Below are 18,463 nucleotides of genomic sequence, written 5' to 3'. Positions count from 1 at the left end.
GCTGGTAACGGGTGACGCTTGTGGTGCGTTTCAGGCCTTTTCCCTGTTCGTCAAAGCAAAGGAGGTGCCAGCCGCAGGCCGGTGTCCCGCCGGCGGAGTGGGCGTGCAATGGCGGTGCTGCCGGCAAGCGTTTGAAGAGCTCTCCGGCATTCACAGGCATGTGGCTCTGCAGCACGCCGGAGACATCGGGCAGCAGGCAGAGCTGACTGCAAAGCAGGCAGCTGCTGAAGCGAGTCCCTCGAGCGGCCCGGCTCCTGCGGGCAACGCAGACGGGCTAAATGGGCACTCTCGTAGCAGTCCTGAGATCTTCTGTACGCTCCCAGACACAAGCCACGTTAGCTACGATGATCTAACAAGGTAAGAAAGTCCCTCAGGGGTTTGGAGGTTCAGTACTGGCCAGGAGTGGGGTGCTGGGCTCATCTTCTGCCAGTGCTGCTTTTTTTGTGAAGTTCAGTCAAGTGACACTTTAAAATAAAGAGAGAGTCTTCTCTGATATTCCTTTAGCTCTTCAGATGCTTTAGATACCTTCCTGAGATACTACTTTAGATGAACAGGGGTAGATACCCTCCAGGAGTCACTTGGTTTATCTGAATTCCTTTCACAAGTGCTCATGCCTGTACAAAACATCCAAATTACTGCTGTGTTGCTAAAGAAGTAGATAAGCTGCATTTTTGTGATGATAAAAGTGGAAACTTTGGAGGATTGTACTGTCAGAGCCATACCATCCCACGTTGTTAGAGAAGACCTGTACAGGTGTTACTCAACAGCTTAGATCTGTAGGTAAGGAAGGACCATAACAGAACATAGTAGAACAGCCTGATATGCTTTGTGCCTTTTTCTCTGCTCATTCAAGTACCTTAAGGGTTTGTTAGTTACGAATAAGTAGGTTCATGAAAATGTTTCTGACTGTAAGTGAGTTTGGCTTGTGCTGCTCAGAATGCCAGTGCACACAATCTCACTGAAAATTTTTGCTTTTTAAATTTAGGTAGCTCAAATACTTGAATTTTCAAGTGCAAGTTTGTCAAATTAAGCATTTAATGGTACACTGGTGTGCAGAGGAAACAGCAGTTCTCGTGCCCTGTGTGTTGAGAGAAACTGGAGTATAGCACACAGTAGGCCACTGGGAGAGATGTCCCATGCAGCCCAGATGAGTTCATTTTGTAACCAGTCCCGAGAACTAGAAATGTGGGAGCTTTTCCTAGTTCATGTTCTTTGTTCATATTCATTCTCTTTTTAGTTCATATTCGTTCTCTTTGAAATAAATCAAACCCAGCAGTGTTAATCCCTCTGAAGTTTGTTTGTTGTTTTGTTTTGTTTTTCTCCCGACATCTGCCACAAGAAAATAATCTGCTTTTTGAATGGTTACCGCTGATAGTATGTTTTTGTGCTTTCAACTCTAACATCCTCTTCCTATTTGTTCATCTTTGCCATGCTATGGACAGTAAGGTGGGAGAAGTACTTCTATATTACTGTTACTGTGAGGTGAAGGATCCAGAGAAACTCTGCGCTTGGCAAAAGGCTCTGTGCCAGCATCTGCATCTCACTGGCAAGGTAAGGTTTTAAGCAGTGGTTGTATTCTTAACCAAAAAATCATCTCTGCTTAGCGCAGGATAATGGGCCATGTGGAGAACCAAGTGTTCTGCACCAGAAGGTGCTAGTCTGTTATGATCTCGTTAAGAAAGGCACTCAGACTCTGTAAAGTATCATTTAAAATGTTATTTAAGAGCTAACATTACAAAGAAAAAGAAAATAATACATATAGTCTTATATCTCTTTTGATGGTGGGAACTCTGAGTTGTGCAGCATTGATCAAACCTCTGATCCATGCACAGCACGCTGTGCAGACCCTGTCTTGCAAAGGTTACCCTACTTCCATCATTCGAACTGTTAGAGATTTTTTTTTTTTACAGGAAAACCAAGTTTTTTCATCACTCCTTCTGTTAAATAGAAAGGATATTCACATGAGAAGTTCTTGATGCAGTTTTAGATAAAGGCAGACATGCAGGTGACATAATCACTGATATGAACAGGGAGCTGCATGCAGGCATCTCTGTTAGGATTATTGGTCTGGGTTTATCCAGTGGCTAAAGGATACATGCAGCACAACACAGCCTGAAGGCCAAGCTGGAGGTGCAGCACCGTGCAGCATGGGTCGGGGCTTGCTCCAGTTAACTGTTATGTGTGTCACTAAATCCTCAATGCGCAATAGTATTCCAGTCAGAATCACTATACCAAGCTGTAATCCATACTGTCAGGAATAAGATGAGAGCAACTGACATCTTAGACCACATCATAGGATAGCAGTGCTCCTTCCTGCACAGAGTCTTTGTTCTTTTCATTCCTAGCAGACTAGACCAAGGAGGTGAGTTGGCTCATCTAGCTGGCCTCTTGAGGCTGTGTGCAAGACACTATTTTTTTCTTTCTTTCCCTTGTCTTCCTAAGTAGCTTTTTTCCTTGCCAATGGTAGGCACCTTCCCTGTTCTACATCAGCACAGGTCTGGGGCTGATATGTCCTGATGGATTCACTTCTTTTTTTGCTCACTTCTCTTGTCTGGTGGTTGGTATTGTTCTCTAAAAAAATTTTTTTTCATCTACAAGACAAGTACAGCATTTGCCTTCTCAACCAGTTGTTTTTTGACTTGCTTCTTATATCCAACTTCTCTTTTCTTTTTTCTTTTCACTCCACTTCAGAGTTTTTGTTCATTTGTCAGTGCTGGAGATAAAATGACTCACACTGAAATTTAATATTACATGCAATGTTATGCATATTCACATTTTCCTTTTAGCTGTGTGAGTCATTGGGCACAATCCCATTGTTCTTTCTGAGGCAGACTTCCAGTGGAGATTTTAATGCTGACTGCAAGATTTGCCTGTTAACCAGTTAGCATTTCTCTGTTTATTGTGTAAAGTTTTCTGACTGTCTTGTTGTCATTCTTTTGAAATGGCTCAAAAGTGATTACTGGCTTTTTATTCCTATTTTATTTACTGTCTCCTTTATGTTCAACTTCAGTATAACCATCTTTTCCTTCCTTCCTCAATAGTCTCTTTTGTGAACATACTTCTGTGTCTGGCTTTTGTCACCCAGTCATATTTTGCTAATTTCAGTGTGATCTGGTTTTGCCGTTACTAAGCCTTAGCTCCAGCTCCTCCTCTTGCCTTCTAGGTACGAGTTGCCTCAGAAGGGATTAATGGGACAGTTGGTGGAAGCAAAGTAGCTACCAATCTCTACGTTGAAGTTATGCTTTCTCAGCCTCTGTTCAAAGATATTTTGTGTCAAGAGGATTTCAAGGTACGAAAAACTAATTTCTACATAGGCATTGTTAATGCAGGACATTTAAATTTTGAGAAATATGCACATTGCTTTGTGATAATATTACTTCTGCTCTAGCAGTTCTGCTTTCCTAGCACTGATCTAAGCCAAGGATTCCTAACCTTTGTTTAGATTCTCTGTGCTGATTTTCACCAGCAGTAGCAGTTACTATCAGCAATGATAGCAGCTGCTACAAGCTTTGGCAGCTATGGGTGCAGCTGCAAAGCCTCCCATACAGGCCAATGAGGGAGTGTGCTTCAGCCCCACCATTCTTCCAACAAGCATTTACTCCTACTTGGCTGCCAATCCCAAGGCATCACACGTACATTTACCCAAGCAAAGTATTCACACACTCTCCTCTTCACCCTGATTTGAGATCTTTGCCTAGAAGCCTACTGGTTTAGGTTCATGCAGGCTTTCTTGTCCATATAGGTGCACTGTCAGTTCCATGAATTGGCTATCTTCTAGAGAAAATAACGCAGGCAGAGTCAAGAGGTTTCTCCCTACTCCAGTTAATGCCTGACTGGAGGGAGAGTGAGGTGCTCACTTCTGCTTGAGCCTAGGCCTGTGTCCTGATTGCTGTCTTCAGATGGTGATGGCAGCTGTGGCTGGCACCTTATGGCATTCTGGTAGGCTTTTGCTGCCTCAGCCCTGCAGGTACTGGTTTCTCTGTCAGGAAGGAAAGCTGCTGCTTTTATAGCATTTTTCTTTTATTTGCAGGAAGTACTATTTTTTTCCATGAATAACTAGATCAAAGGAACTAGTGAAACTTGTGAAACTCAAATCCCATGTAGAGCTGCAGTGCTGATTCAGTCTTAGCTTTTTAACTCTCTGTTGTGCTTGGCTAAATTTCAAGAGTAAATGTGACCTGTTCGTTACAGTCATGTGTAGATGCAAAAACAGAACAGGGATGGAATTTTACCTTGAGCTTGGCAAAACCTCAAACCCTGCATGATCTCTCTGGGCATCAACATTCATGCATTAGTACCTGATGATGTTTTCTGTCTCACAATTCCTCTCCATGCTGTATAGCCAAGTGAGGGATTGTGTTTTCTGTCAGTGAGGGTTTCGTGTCTCTGTGCCCTGAAGACATGGGCATAGAGGAGTGAAAATCATGCTTGGGGCTATGAAAATATTCAGTGCCTACTGTAGTTGCTGCAGACTGATTTTTGTGATAGCTGGGACAGTGCTGCACAGCACTGCGGTTTTGTCTGAGTGTTTATATAGTGATAGTGCCTAAGCTGTATTTGAGGCTCAGCCCTGCAGAAATTCTTACTTCCTGCCACCTACAGTGGGAACACCTACAAAAAAGGGCTTGCCGAGACCTCGGACTCCTCTGTTAATAAATCTTGAGCCTGGCTGACCTCCTGTATGTTTCTTTCACACTCATGAAGCACTGCAGTTCCCATCGCACATGTCATGACTGGTGGCCTAGCTGTGTTAGTGTTGACGTCAGAGGGGCTGAAAAGAACTGCAGGGCCCAGATGTGTCAACATGATCCATTTCTGGAGGAGGTTATTTAACATTCCTGTCAGGGTCAGCATGCTCTGTAGTGGCCTTAACTTTCTCATGGTAGGTGCTAGTAACTTTGTTTCTAAGATCTGTTCTCCTTCCCAGTCCTTAGTGACTCTGCACCTCATGCCAAATGGTGCCTGTCTCACCTGCAGAGTAGTCATTGTGCCTAAGACACCTGTCTGCCAGGTCGTGGTAGGGGTCCACTGCCTAAACCTCAGGATTCAGAGTGTGGATTTCAGTGGGAGAGACACTTCTTTCCCTCAGCCACTGAGACACTTTTCATATTCTAGTGAGTTTTAGAAATTAAAGTGAGTGTGTAAGCTTCATCTCAACACCTGGCAAATTGTGGTGGATTGTTTTTGTGTTTGATTTCCTAGAGCAGCGCAGGAGGAGCTCACTGTTTCCCAGACCTTCGAGTTGGAGTGTTCAAAGAAATTGTACCTATGGGCATTGATCCAAAAATCGTGTCTTATAAAGAAACTGGTAAGTTGATTTAATGAAAAATAAAGCCTCTCACTCAAGTGAGAAGTAAGTGAAGAATAAAGTACCTTCATCAAAACCATTTCCTTATGCACAGTGGCCAGGACAGAGGAGAGGTAGGTAAGGAAATTGATTTCTCACTGGTAGTCAAAAGTTACTGGTACAGGGAATTTGCTGGCCCAGGTTTTGGTTTGCTAAGTGTTTAGCTGCCTCAGAAAACTTTAGAATTAACTTTCTAGTTTGTGGGAAACGGTAGTAGTTCAAATGACATCAAGCAGTTGCCTTGTTTCGGGGTAGGGACCTTCTGCTTTAGTCAGCGGACACCTGCTAAAGGCAGATGTAAGGTGAAACTGTATGATGTTTAGGAAAGACATTTCAATGCATGAATATATTAATGTTTGTTCTAAATATTCTGTAGATGCTTGAGACTGCTCAGAAGTGATACCATATAAAGAGCTCCAATGAATGCTCTGTTGTTGTGGTTAGCTTGCAATAAGAACCAAGCTCTATAGGAAGAGCTTTCCATGGAGTCTTATTGTGGATCCAGTAGCTTCTGATGCTGTGGATGCTGAGAGGTTTTTTGGTTTTGTTGGGGTTTTTTTGTTTTTTTCTTTTCTTTTCTTTTAGAAAAATGCTAGAATCCCACTGAAGCTTACAGTTAAGTACATGTATGTTCCTATGTTAGGGCCTGCTGACTTGGCTTTACTTGTGTTGAACTTAACAGCCACGCCTGCCTTTTATGCTGAAGCAGAGCCACGTTCTGTATCAGGTTCATGCCATTCATACCACTCCCCTAACACAGGCTGCATTTGTTTTCTGCTACCTGTAGCTGCTTAGTATGGATTATGCCCAACAAGATCTTACTGGCTATGCATCTGCTATGAGGACACTTATGTAGGTGGTAAGCAGGAGCACAGCAAATACCAATTAACAGCAGTTTTGGGCTTTTTTTCCCACCAAGAGGTTCCATTGGTGGTAAATTTCTACAGCGTCTTTTTGTGGTTTTGGCAGAGGATTATTTCCCCCCCCCTCCCATACTTTTGGCAGTTTTGGGGATGTATATTTGGATATTTCTTTTTTTTTCCTTTTTCCTCCTATTTTACAGCATTTTATGGAGATGGTTCCCGTTACTCTGGCAGGTTGCTTATAGTTATTTTTTAATAAGGTTAAGAGATTTTGGTGGCAGAGTTTTTTGTTTTTCAGTAGGTTGGGAGTCCTAACTCCTGAGCAACCTGGAAGCTGAGAAAATCTATGTAAATTGAAATTGTAATGAAAGTAATAAATGGTAATGGAAAATTTCCATTTTTATCTATAGAGAAGAGTTTCATTGAAAAAATTGCATTTCTGTATGCTTCTGCATCTCCAAATATAATGGCAGATGAGCGAAGGGAAGGGAAACATTTTTTGCTCTTTCTTTTACAACTGTAAGAGTTGCCAGGGGGACATAACAAAGATCATAGAGACAGGCACCTGTTTGCTGCTGCTTCTGTCATATGGAACAGTGTTGTGTTTTCTTTCAGTTGCCAATAGGAAGCCAAACATGGATAAACTTGGCTGGTTGAGTTGGGATGAAAAGTCTGTAACTGTCACAGAAAACTTTTTGTTTGGAAATCTGAGGACAATCTGGATCAGCAAGATGAGATGTAACATTGTTTTGTAGTTCTGCTTCTCACTTTCTCTTATTTTTCTTTTTTTTCCTTTTTTTGTTCCCCCCTTTTTCTCCTTTTTTTTCTTTTTTTTTTTTTTTTGTTGTTAAAGGAACTCATTTATCCCCTCAGGAATTTCATAGAGAAGTAGAACAGTATTTGTCTCAGGCCAGTCAAGGACAAAGCGATACCATCTTGTTGGACTGTAGGAACTTCTATGAAAGTAAAATAGTAAGTGTTGTTTGCCTGCTTCTTGCAGTGTGTTACAGGTGCTGGGGGGAAGCATTCACATTATGAGGGTGTAACCTTACTGGAAGAAGAGATTCCATGTTCCAGATTGACTGTAATATGTACAAAGTTCATTTTTGTAATGAATATTAGACTCAAGCAGCAGAGGACCTGCTCAGCGACTCAGCATGGAGCCTGGCCGGCTGAGTGCTTACACAGCTTGGGGCAGAAAGAAGACAAAGTGGTCCATTAGCAGTGAATACTATATAGTTTGAAGTAAAAGTAGCATAATTTGTAAGGATGTTTTCCAGCATTTTTGCCTTGTCCCATATGTGAAAAAGAATAAGGGCATCCTGCTGTCACACCCACCAGCCCTCATGCACTGTTGTGACTCGTCCTCTCTCTGACACCTCTGTTCAATTTAGCTCCCTCTTTTATGTTTGCATGAGGAGACATGCTGTGTCCAGAATCCTCTTGCAGATTTTAACCGGTATTTTGATGCATAAATGCAGCTGAGTTGCAGTGAGCTTAGTGTTCTGGCCCAAAGGTTTGTTATTTCCGCTAGTTTGAGGCACAGACCTTACCATGTAAGACTGCTTGTAACCAGTTGCATGGCCATCTGTTGTTATTACAGGGACATTTCCAGGGCTGTCTGGCTCCAGATATCAGGAAGTTCAGCTATTTTCCCAACTACGTAGATGAAAACCTGGAGCTTTTTAAAGACAAGCGTGTCCTGATGTACTGCACAGGAGGGATTCGTTGTGAGAGAGGCTCTGCCTACCTACGGAGCAAGGTGAGGTGTCATTCTGAGGGCACAAGTGTCGGGAAGTTGAGACTGTTTTAAGGGCAGCTGTCTTGTCTTTTGCTGGAAAATTCTTGTTAAGCGCAAACTGCTCAATGAGCAAGTGGGGAGATAAATGTCTCTGACACACATTTGCCTTGTGCTGTCTGTCAAGGACGTGGGTAGTTTAATGCAGCTCAGGATGATCTGCATGGACTAGTGTCACAGGAGTGATTGCCCTGTGAAAATATTTATATAACCCATTTGCTGAGAAGAGGTATTGCTAAGTCTGTCCTGCCGCTGTAGCAGTGTTTTAGGAGGGCTTGAGAGCATTCTGCAGTGTTTCCACAAGCTCTGTGTAGGTTGTGCTCTGTAGTCATTACTGCACAGCTTGAGCATCTCAAGAGTGGTGAAAATCAGCCAGTCTGTGCTTCCCCAGTGTTGTGCAATTAAATCCAGCATACTGCATTGTTCTAATTGTGCTTTCTGTCCTACTCTTCTCCTGGGTCCTTCCTCAAAGAGCAAGGGAACAGCACACATATATGTTCTCCAGAGATTTAAACCTTGATTATTTTTTTTTCCTGCACCAATGTGAACCATGAGAAATTCTGCTGCTGCTAACAGCTGACTACTTAAAACCAGAATAAGCAGCGGTTCACAGAGGTTCAAAAGCATTTGTTCTGTGATGCAGGAAACCTCCCTCAGCTGAGGAGGTTACCAGCCTTTTTTTGACTGTAACATTAAATGCACATTTGGGTTCATGTCAACAAGCCAGCATTGTGGAGCTGCCCAGTAATCCCTGGTGGCACTGCCTAGAGTTGTGCATCCACATGGTACCATCTGATGGTCACTGAGAAGCTGCTGCTTTTCATTGACCCCTGGTGTTTACAACATTTGCTTGTGGAACTCTTGCACACAATTGCTGCTGTCTCCTTCAGCTTTTCTGCCAATATGCTTTAAACAGGCAGTGTGCAGAGAGATTTACCAGCTAAAAGGTGGAATTCACAAGTACCTGGAAGAGTTTCCAGATGGATTCTACAGGGGGAAGCTGTTTGTATTTGATGATCGTTACGCCATTTGTTCCAACGAAGATATCGTCTCAGGTAGGACTAGATAATTTTAAGTGCAGAAGGCTGGGAAGCTATTGCAATAATTTCCACAGAGATGTGCAGGATAGGGGCAGCCAAACTGGTCTGCATAGTTCTTCCTCATACTTGCTTTGATCTTTCAGTGCCGTCACTTTTCATTATGATTATTGACTCTGTGTCTTTAACACATAAAACAAATGACAGAAAAGGGGGTCACTAAACAGGGTTCCCTGAAACTAGAGTAGTAAAAGGCAGCAGCCCTGCAGAACAGCTGCTGTTATGAGCCATCCGCAGCTATGGAGACGTACGTCAAGCACTACTGCTGTCGTTATCCACTTGCTGCCCACAGTACTGATCAGATTGTGGTTGGCCAAATGACCAAAGCATGAAATAGTTCTGTCACTGTCAGCTGTTCTTTGCTCCAGCAATCTCACAGAACGTCAGCATGGACTGCAAGGCACTACGAGAGTGATGGCACTAAGCTGTACAGCACTTTGTTATTTTCATGCTTTAAAAGTTTCTGTAGCCTGTAGAATTTCACTGACCTTTAGTTGAAGTCATTAAGAACATTGCCAGGTCTTCTGGGTGGGGTTGCTCTTCAGATACTGCAAATGAAGTATCTGTTTTTTTCTTCTCAGTTGCTAGGTACAAATAGATGGAATTTGTCTTTAGCCTTTTTTAGGAAGCAGTGCTGTTTTTTCTCTGAGTAGGTAACTTTTTGAGCATAACCCTCCATTCCTCCTCTGCAATTACCGTGTACATCTTGAAGGTGCCTTAGTGTCGAATAAGAACACGCTCTGGATACATCACAGCCATCTCTACGGAAGTTTCAAGGGGAAGTGTTGGGCTAGGCACCTTCTTGATGGTACAGCTAAACTGGGCTGCAGCTTTCAGTTAAAGAGATAAAACCTGTCTGATATTGTGGAAGGACTCTGCCAGGACTGCAAATGACACCCCATCTGCACAAGCCATGCTTTTAGGTGGAAGGAAGTCCCATGGCACCCCCTTCCCCAGCAGGCAATGTTCCTGCATACTGGCTTAATCACCACCACCACATCTTTCTTCTTCTCTTGGCAGCAAGAATCTTTAGATCTGTCTAATTGGAACTAGAGGAAGCACTAGTGAGCACTTTTTCTTTTTTGTGAGAGACAACTGTCCTGTTTTTTACATCAAAACCAGAAGTTTAAAAATTAACTAGGTTCTAGAAGATGAAGCTAAAGCAGGAATTAAAAACCTGGAAGACAACACATAGCTACTTAAATGAGAGATTGCAGCCCCCTGGTGCCAAGGAGAAGCCTCTGCAAGGGGGACAGATGGGGCAATGTGAGTGTTAACTTCTTTTCCTCCTCCCTCCAGCATGCAGATACTGTGGGACACTGTGGGACCAATATAAACTTTGTTCCAGCCAGCACTGCCGGCAGCTTGTCCTGACGTGTCCAAGTTGTCGCAGCAAAGGTCTTACAGCTTGCTGTCCTGTTTGTCAAGAGAAAGAGCTCAAGGTGACTTCAAGGGCTTCAGGACAGACACTTAAGGAGGAATGTGAATGTACAAGGAAACGGCCAAGGGTACCTATTGAACATGTCTCGCAAAGGATGCTGGATGCAGGAAAAGATTAAGCTGTTTCATTAGTTGATCTAACATGTGCTAATATGAAGGGCTTCTATAAGCAGATCCCTATCTGTTATTCAGTTAGGTTTGGAAATCATGAAAATGTGTTGGCTTGGAGAGTCTTGTTCATACGCTGCCTTTAAGCCTAGAATACGCCCTGAAAACCATCCATTACTTGACTGTAAATTACCAGAGTGCCCAGCCCATCACCAGCACTACAGGATTCCTCTTGCTGGGTACAGTCCTGTAGAGTGGCCTCTACAATGGGGATTTTGGAGCAGAGTATGTGCCATGGGACATAGCTGCTCACAATTAAAAAGAAACTGAAGGGACGTAAGAACAATTCCATTCTTTTCCTCCTGTGTGGAGATGGATCTGTCCGACCTCTCCATTGATCATGCATTTGCTTCAATAGCTAGTGCTAGGATTTGAAAACAGTGGATGTATCAGTTGGATGTGCGTCCATGACCGGATTAGAGCTGAAGACATTTTCCACATACACACCATCTGCCTGTGTCTCTTGCTTTATACCAGTGAGAAGCAAGGAATGGTTACCTGAGGTCACTGACTTGATTCCTGTGTAAAAGTGGCTGAAGGCAGCATAAGGACCCTTCTTGTAACTGGAGCAAAGGCCCACAAACACTGTCTGCCCAGCCATGTGTGTGTGTTGTGTGTGACCTGTAGGATGAACAGCAAACATAATCCTCATTCCAATGCTCTGTATCCCCAGGAACTGTTGTTCTGACAGTTGCCGTCAGTTGACAACTGACTCAGCTTGTCAGTACATGAAATATACAGGGCTCAGCTCTGCTTGCAGTGGAAAAAAACAATAGCTTGAAGCATGTTGAAACTGAGAAACACAGAGAGGGGTGCACAGAGACTGTCAAAATACCAGCATTATGGCACTGGAAGTGATGCTGACATGTACGTAAGTGTCAGCAACAGCTATAAGGAGATTGCAAGATCTTTTATCCAAGTTAAATAATTCAGGATTTGGGGAGCATTTGTGCTTTGTGAACATGGGTTGAGTTTTTCAAAAGCTGCAAGATGTTTATGCAATTTCCAGCTCCTGTTAGTGGAGAAATTGTCTTTGAATTTGAAGGGATCCACAGCATGAGTTCAAAATACTTAGCCACTTGCTGCTTTGTGTGCCTGATGCTGTAGAATATACAGAAAGGTTTTACTAATAGTGTAGAAGATGGGTTTTGACTGAAAAATGTCTTTGAAACTTACTGTCATTCTTGGTACTAAATAGTAGTTAGTCATTAGGAAATCAGAATCACTTACTGGTTTGTTGGGGTTTTTTACTGGCAACTGCTTTTAAAAGCAAGAAAACAGTTTACTCAGGTTTCTGCAGTTGCTTAATGACAGTTAGGGCAATGTTATTTTCATATAGATTGTAACCTTCTCCCACAGTGCTATGAAATCAGCAAGACCTCATTGTTGCCTTGACTAGCAAAGATATGGGCATTGGTTCCATTAAAGCCATGGTAAGGATTTCTTCTTACTTCCAGTATTGCAACCATGAAATCAAGGGTTCAGCAACTGTCTTTATGACCATTCCTTTTGTGAAGCAAAACTTTGAAACTTACAAATGTCTCCTTTGGGAGTCTTTCTAGGGTGGTATTTAATAGTAAATCTGTGTGAGTCCATACTGAAGAAGAAATGGGAAAATTCCCATCAGTAGACATCTTCAGCAGAAGTCTAAGCAGTACCCATGGTCCCCTGGCATCTTGCCTCCCAAGCTTTGCTGGCCAGTTAACCTCTGTGCTTTTGAGGACTGGAATGTTTGTGGGAAAACGGGCAAGCTCTACTTTCAGGCCTGATCTAGAGGACTGATGGGAGTGCCCCAACTTGCATATTATACTCTCTCTTTTCTTCATGTATCAGGCTAAAAAGAACACAATTTTATAATTTCAGTCAGCAAATCTGGAACACAAGCAACTGGAAGGCTGTTTCTGTATCACTTATCAGTACAGAATGGCAACAGTCATTAGGAAATCAAAATCACTTACTGTATTTTATATGTAAACTTCTGAAACTCCTATGATGATAAATAACCTTTAGTGCTTCCATCATAATTTTTAAAGTACTGCACAAATACACTTCACCTGTTATGTTGGAGGTGCTTAATTCTGCAGAGGTTAATGTGGAAACCTAGCTAGCTGTCTGCCACATGGCAGACCTGGCTACAAGGTACAATTCTCCTGAGAGCTCCTGGCAGCTGGACATTCTACCTCAAAGGCGGTGGAGCCATGGGGCCTCTTCTGGTCCTTGCTGCAGTAAGGCAAGGGAGGAGAAGGGTTTGAGATGTGCAGACGGAGGCCCATAAAGCCAGGTTCCCTCTGCTGCAGAGAGGGGAGAAAGGGGTAAGAGACATCGTTAGCCTCCCTCTTGCAAGTTAGCCCATGAGCAGCTTCTGTAGCCTGGCTTCTGGATTAGTTTTGTCAGATTAGTACAAATAAGGACTTGCCATGTGAAATGCTGTGTAGTGGGATGCAGGCACCTCAGTGGTAATGCCTGGGAGAAGGCACCTTAGTTCCAGGAGAGGTGAGAGTTAAGCAGGATTGGCTGTGACTGCCAGATGCTGCAGTCAGCAGATGGCTTTTTCTCCATTTCCTGGAGAGCTGCTGGTACAGTGATCCATTTGCTCCTCAGTATCACCATTTTGTAGTTCCATTGCTGCACAGCTTGATGCTTTTCACCACAAAGCCTCATGCCTCTCAGCACAGCCTGTCTCTGCTGCATGTCTCTTGCATGGATCTTTCAGCAAAGCAGCTCTGTAAGGATCAGCTGAGGAACCTGGCATGATGCTGCCAGCCTAATACACATTTGGGCTGCACGGTTAATTTGGATGCTGCTACAGTGAAACACAGGACAAGGTCCTTGCTTTTTGGTTTGTTTCTTTTGCCTTTTTTTTCCTCACTCTTTTTTTTTTAAGGGCTATGTTTTTATTCAGGAAAAAAATGCTGTTGTAGTATCCATGGTAGTGCTCCCTGCTCTGTAGATGCACCTCCTTGTGTGTCTAGGTTTCTTAGCACCATCAAGATTTCCCAGCATTTGTGTTCTTCTGAAGCCAACGGAAGAGCTGAGCCCATACCATGCAAATCTTGGTGGATGGCTCAGCTGAAACTCTGGCTCTGGTTTGATGATTTAGTTGGCTGTTCTGAAGTCTTCGCAGTGCATGTGGAAGAAAGAGGCCATCTGCCAGGGGGTTTTTTGTTTGGTTTTTCTGTTTGTTTGGTTTGGTTTTTGGTTTTTTAAGTATGTTTTCAAGTATTTTTCTTCTGTATTCTTTCCATTTTCTGATACAAAACTCGCAGGGTGGGGGGAAGAAGCTATAGTGAAGCATTTTATTTCACATCACTGGCACATTTATTAAGATCTGAAGAGCAACAAGTATGTTTCCCACATTGCTGATAGTGTTTCTCTGCTTTGTTGGTCAGAGCTAAATCGTGTGTGGTATTTGCGCACAAACTCTGAAGAAATCTGAGGGACTTCTGCCGAACTGTGCATAAGAGGCTGCAAAACTTCACTCTTAACAGATGTGTACAGACAGATTTATAGCAAGTGAGACATTTTCTAGGGCACTTTGTCATTAAACCAAGAATATGGCTTCAGTATGGCAACCCTTCTGCCAGGAGACTCTTCCTACCAAGCAGGATCCTACCCACATTAATAGGGGGAGTTTTGGACAAGACAGTGATGGCTCCAGTCCACTGCATGTCTGGGAGCTACGCAAGCCTACGGGGAATTCCTCCCAAGCTAGATGATGGATGACAGACTGGCTGACAAAAAGTTGTCAGAGTGTATGCAGTGTAAGTTCAGGCTTGGGGTATTTCACTTAGCAGCTTTTCTAGGGCACAAAATTTATTGTTGCATTTATGCAGACATTAAGGATGGCAGTAAAAGAAAAAATCCCTAGCAGAACCAAATTTAATTAATAGACATCATTATCTAGACAAAACAGCGAAGAGGGAGAATTTTACTTGTTTCCAGTGAATATCTGGACACATGCTTTTAACATTAGGAAACTGAAAAGAGCGGGGATTAGAAGAGAGGGCTCTGGTTTGCTGATTAGTTTGGCCATCTCTGTGGTGTTAGGATTTGCATCACATTTCTAAAGGCAAGGGTTTTCTTCAGACGTGCGTAGGATAGAAGAATATTAACCCATCCTAAACTGCTCTGGTTTTGAGACTCTGTTTTATAATTGGTGGCCTTAAGTTCCATTTAATCAGGGGGCGGAGATCAAGTTTTTCTAAGAAACACGGATGAATTTGGAACAGCATATCCAACTAACTGACTCAGCAAATGTCGGTAAAAAATTGTAATTCACAATTCTTGAAATTAGCCATGTTCCCAGGTAGTAGAAGTGCTTGTTAATCTAGTTGCTCCTCTGTAGTTACTTGAAATCAATTTGGGAAAAAAAATAAAGTATTTTTTTTAATACTTCTATAATTCGTGTGGAACAGTTGTATCTTTCACTCATGCATACCACATCCTAACTGTATGAAACACCATGCAGGAAGTTTATAGAAAAATTAGGTCCCAGGTTAATTAAGAGTCACTTTTACACTGGGATGTACTCTAAACTGAGATTGCATAAAATTGGCTTCAATAGTTTCCAACTCTACAGAAAACATCAACAGTCCTACTGGATAAAATCTTCAACTACAGCCACTAGTTAATTTAAACTGTTAGTGCATAAAACAGAACTGAGGCACCACAAATACTCTGTCAAGGCACAGTGTAGCACAGATTCCTTCGTAGCCAGGAACTACACTCCAGTTCTGCACTTGGGAAAAATAGGCCCATTCAACTCTGCAAGTCTTCTCTTCCTCACTGAAAAAGAAGAGGAAGAAGAGTCAGTCAGAGCCACAGGAAGATGTGGATGGCGGGCTTGGCTTGCCCGCTGTGGAGAGGAGCTGAGAGACACTTTCTGCCAGGAAAGAAATAGGATATCATCAGCTTCTGAATTCTTGCTTTAAGCAGCAGGCACAGCCTTAGGCAGTTTAAAATCAAGGAAGGTAAGATGAGGTTTCTGTCCCTATGAATTTTTAAGGCCAGAAGCTACTTTCAGCATTACCTCCCTTATTCTGCAGTCAGTTACACTTCACACCGTTTGTCTTTGTAATCTGACTTTGGCCAAAGCATCACCTGATGCTGACTATAAAGACAGCACACAGTTTTTCCGTTGCTAGTTTTTCTAAATTGCCATTTCAAATTAAAAAAAAAAAAAAAAAAAATCATTTCTTATCTTAAGCCTTTACCCTCCAGCCTTCTGGTCATGGTTAACAAGGTCAAAGCAGACTCCTATCTACTCTTAAAGTTGATTTACAGCTCTGACAGCTACATTCTTGATTTTTCAAGAAATATGTGTGAGGAAAAAAGGAAAAAAAAAGGTATTAAGAGGATGCAGAAGTTAGCTCATGAGGATGAATGTAAAAGCCTTCATAGTTGGTTCATACAGAGCATCTTAGAGAAAAGAAGGTATAGAACCAAACCCAAGTTCTTGTAGCATCAGGTCATGGTAGGCAAGAGTACTGGAGTAGAGCACAAGCAGAGAGATTGCTGACAGGGAGGAAAAGAATTTTTTTCTATACTTATACATTGTCCAGGAGCTGTGATGCTATTGCCAGAGACCATCGCACCGATGAATACGAGCTGCAAACAAGAACCAAATCAGACAAAAATGCAGATCTTAATGGTCAAAGAGGCAAAATGCACAACTGTGACAGGGAAGGCAAATTGTGAATTCGTCCCCTTACAGCAGGAACAATTAAAACACTAGATCCAAGTCTTCCAGCTGATTACTTTGTATGCCAGGTGCTGCACAGTCACTAAAAACCTTGCTCTGTTCCAAAGGACAGAAAATAGCAAGCCTTTCCTGTTGCAGGGAATGCAGCTGCAGGGGGAATAAATACGCAGTGAACCACAATACTGAGTATTCTGTGTGGTCACTGAAAAAATGGCATATATATCTCTATGCTTGGCTGTGCTTCCTAGGAGCACAGTACTGGCTGAAGCAAGATTGATTTTTATTTTTATTTTTAAAACATAACATATTTTATTATCTCTCTCAATATGGCAGCCACTTCAAGCTGCTTTTCTGTGGCTTTTAAACCTGAAGTTGATTCATGAAGGGACAGAAGACTCTGTGGTGAACCATATGCAAATTAAAATACGTGGTTCCAGTTTTACACTATTTCTTCACAGCTGGCATTTATACGTTAGGTCTTTTCTCACACCCTGCCTGTTAGCCCTTGCTTTCTCGATGTGTCTGGCAGAACCCAGCAGCATGAGTGATGGTGGGGGTGTCCCTGGGAGCCTCCAGCCCAACCTCCCACTCGCGGCAGGGCTCTGCCTAGCACCACATCAGGGCAGCTGCTGGCTCTGTCCCTCTGAGCTTTGCAAACCCCCACTGTCCTGGGGAAGGAGTTCTTCCTAATGCACAAAAAGGACGACCTGCAAACTTTTGCTTATTCCTCTGGGATATATTGTCTGCCACTGATGAGAAGGAGTCTGGCACAGTCATGTTTGTAACCACCCTGCCTATGCAGTTAGGAGCCGTTGAGTGTAATGTGGCTGGTACACTGGCTGCATTCAATACTGCTCTGCTGGACTGATTTCCAGTGCTCTACAGCAGCTTGTAGCCAAGCAATGGAAAGCCTCTGCTGCATGCATCAGCTGAAATGGCAGTTTGCACACTTGCCCACATTTTGCTTCACAAGCACTTCTGATCACTTCATTGAGGGTATAAAGATAACTCAAAGCCATATGGCTTCCCACCTCTCCCTAGAAACACTTCCAATTTGTTTTGCTGAAGGGGATGGGCTAAGTCCCACTGCCCACTACTACTTTTAATCTCCTTGTTAAAGTGGGAATGAAGCTGGAGGAAGACGAGCAGTTGGCAGGAATCACAAGTGCCATATGCTGTATCACGCACCGTACTGAAGCACATTAGCAGCTCTCACTCCTTCCCAACAAGACCCACTGTTACTGCCACAAACGCTGCCTCTTCTGGGAGTTTTAGCTACCCAGTGTCTCCAGGTTTGGAGCACAACCCATTGCCTGGCCAACGGCAGCTGCACTAGGGAACCAGTCAGTGAAGGCTGCTTTCCTCCTTGAGGGGCAAAGCATCATCAGCCCTTTCAGGAGGATTCAATGACATCCACCAGAGCCTACAAGTGGGCAGTTCTGCCCTTCCCCCACCACAAATTGCCCACAGGACCTTCCCATGCTCTCTGGCTTGCAGCCAGCCTGACTCACCTAGGTCATTGTTATTCATCATGGCATTGGAAGCGCGGAGTCGGGGACCTTGCTGAGTGAAATGGTACCCAAACTTCAGCAGGGAGGTGTTTTTTTCCAACATGTTTGCGATTTCCATTTCTACTTTGTTGCCCAGTGGCTGGCTCTTTTGAAAACAGAAAACAGAAAAGCAAGCCGTGAGGGTGATCGAGAGGGAGCACTTAGATCTGCCATCTCCACCCCTTCCCTCTAGCTTTGGACCTGTTCGTCCATTTGGCATTTCTGACGTGAAGCTGGTGAAACAAACCGCTGGTCTGTTCCTGGTATGACTTGAGTGGCTCTAACTCCTCCAGCAGACATTCCCACAAGTCCTCTTCCCCAAAGACTTTATTTCTCAGCCAGATTTGCAGCTAAAAGACATCTGGAGAAACTGTGATTTTGAACTCCCAGTCACCTGTCCCTGAGCTCCCTGTAGCTCAGCTGCATCACTACTACCCCCTGGGTTTCTGGGGGAGCTAAACATGCCACAGCATCTGTACCACTGCACACTCTGGAGCTC

At 43.3% G+C, this 18,463-nt stretch overlaps 2 protein-coding genes across 2 annotated transcripts in view; one reads left to right on the top strand and one right to left on the bottom strand.

Moving 5' to 3' along the window:
* Positions 1 to 37: 37 nt before the first annotated feature.
* TSTD2 (thiosulfate sulfurtransferase (rhodanese)-like domain containing 2) lies at positions 38 to 10,787 on the top strand (the record flags this gene model as incomplete). Its single annotated transcript, XM_009697421.1, has 9 exons — positions 38 to 201; positions 244 to 357; positions 1,443 to 1,551; positions 3,164 to 3,289; positions 5,203 to 5,308; positions 7,064 to 7,182; positions 7,814 to 7,972; positions 8,925 to 9,063; positions 10,405 to 10,787. Coding segments are annotated over 9 exons (1,296 nt in total), but the record flags the coding sequence as incomplete, so codon positions are not given.
* A 4,646-nt stretch (positions 10,788 to 15,433) lies between these two features.
* Positions 15,434 to 18,463, bottom strand: part of TMOD1 (tropomodulin 1) — a 16,721-nt gene continuing 13,691 nt past the window's right edge. Inside the window, exons 8-9 of the mRNA XM_009697420.1 lie at positions 17,926 to 18,070; positions 15,434 to 15,498 (exon numbers count right to left, since the gene is read on the bottom strand). Of these exons, the coding sequence (XP_009695722.1) occupies positions 15,434 to 15,498; positions 17,926 to 18,070 (210 nt within the window). The remainder of the gene's footprint in view (positions 15,499 to 17,925; positions 18,071 to 18,463) is intronic.

This window comes from Cariama cristata, unplaced genomic scaffold, assembly GCF_000690535.1.
Source record: "Cariama cristata isolate BGI_N322 unplaced genomic scaffold, ASM69053v1 scaffold16653, whole genome shotgun sequence".
In the NCBI taxonomy this organism is placed as follows: Eukaryota; Metazoa; Chordata; class Aves; order Cariamiformes; family Cariamidae; genus Cariama; species Cariama cristata.
Note: the sequence above shows the minus strand (reverse complement) of the source record. Positions and strands in the feature narration are given on the sequence as shown.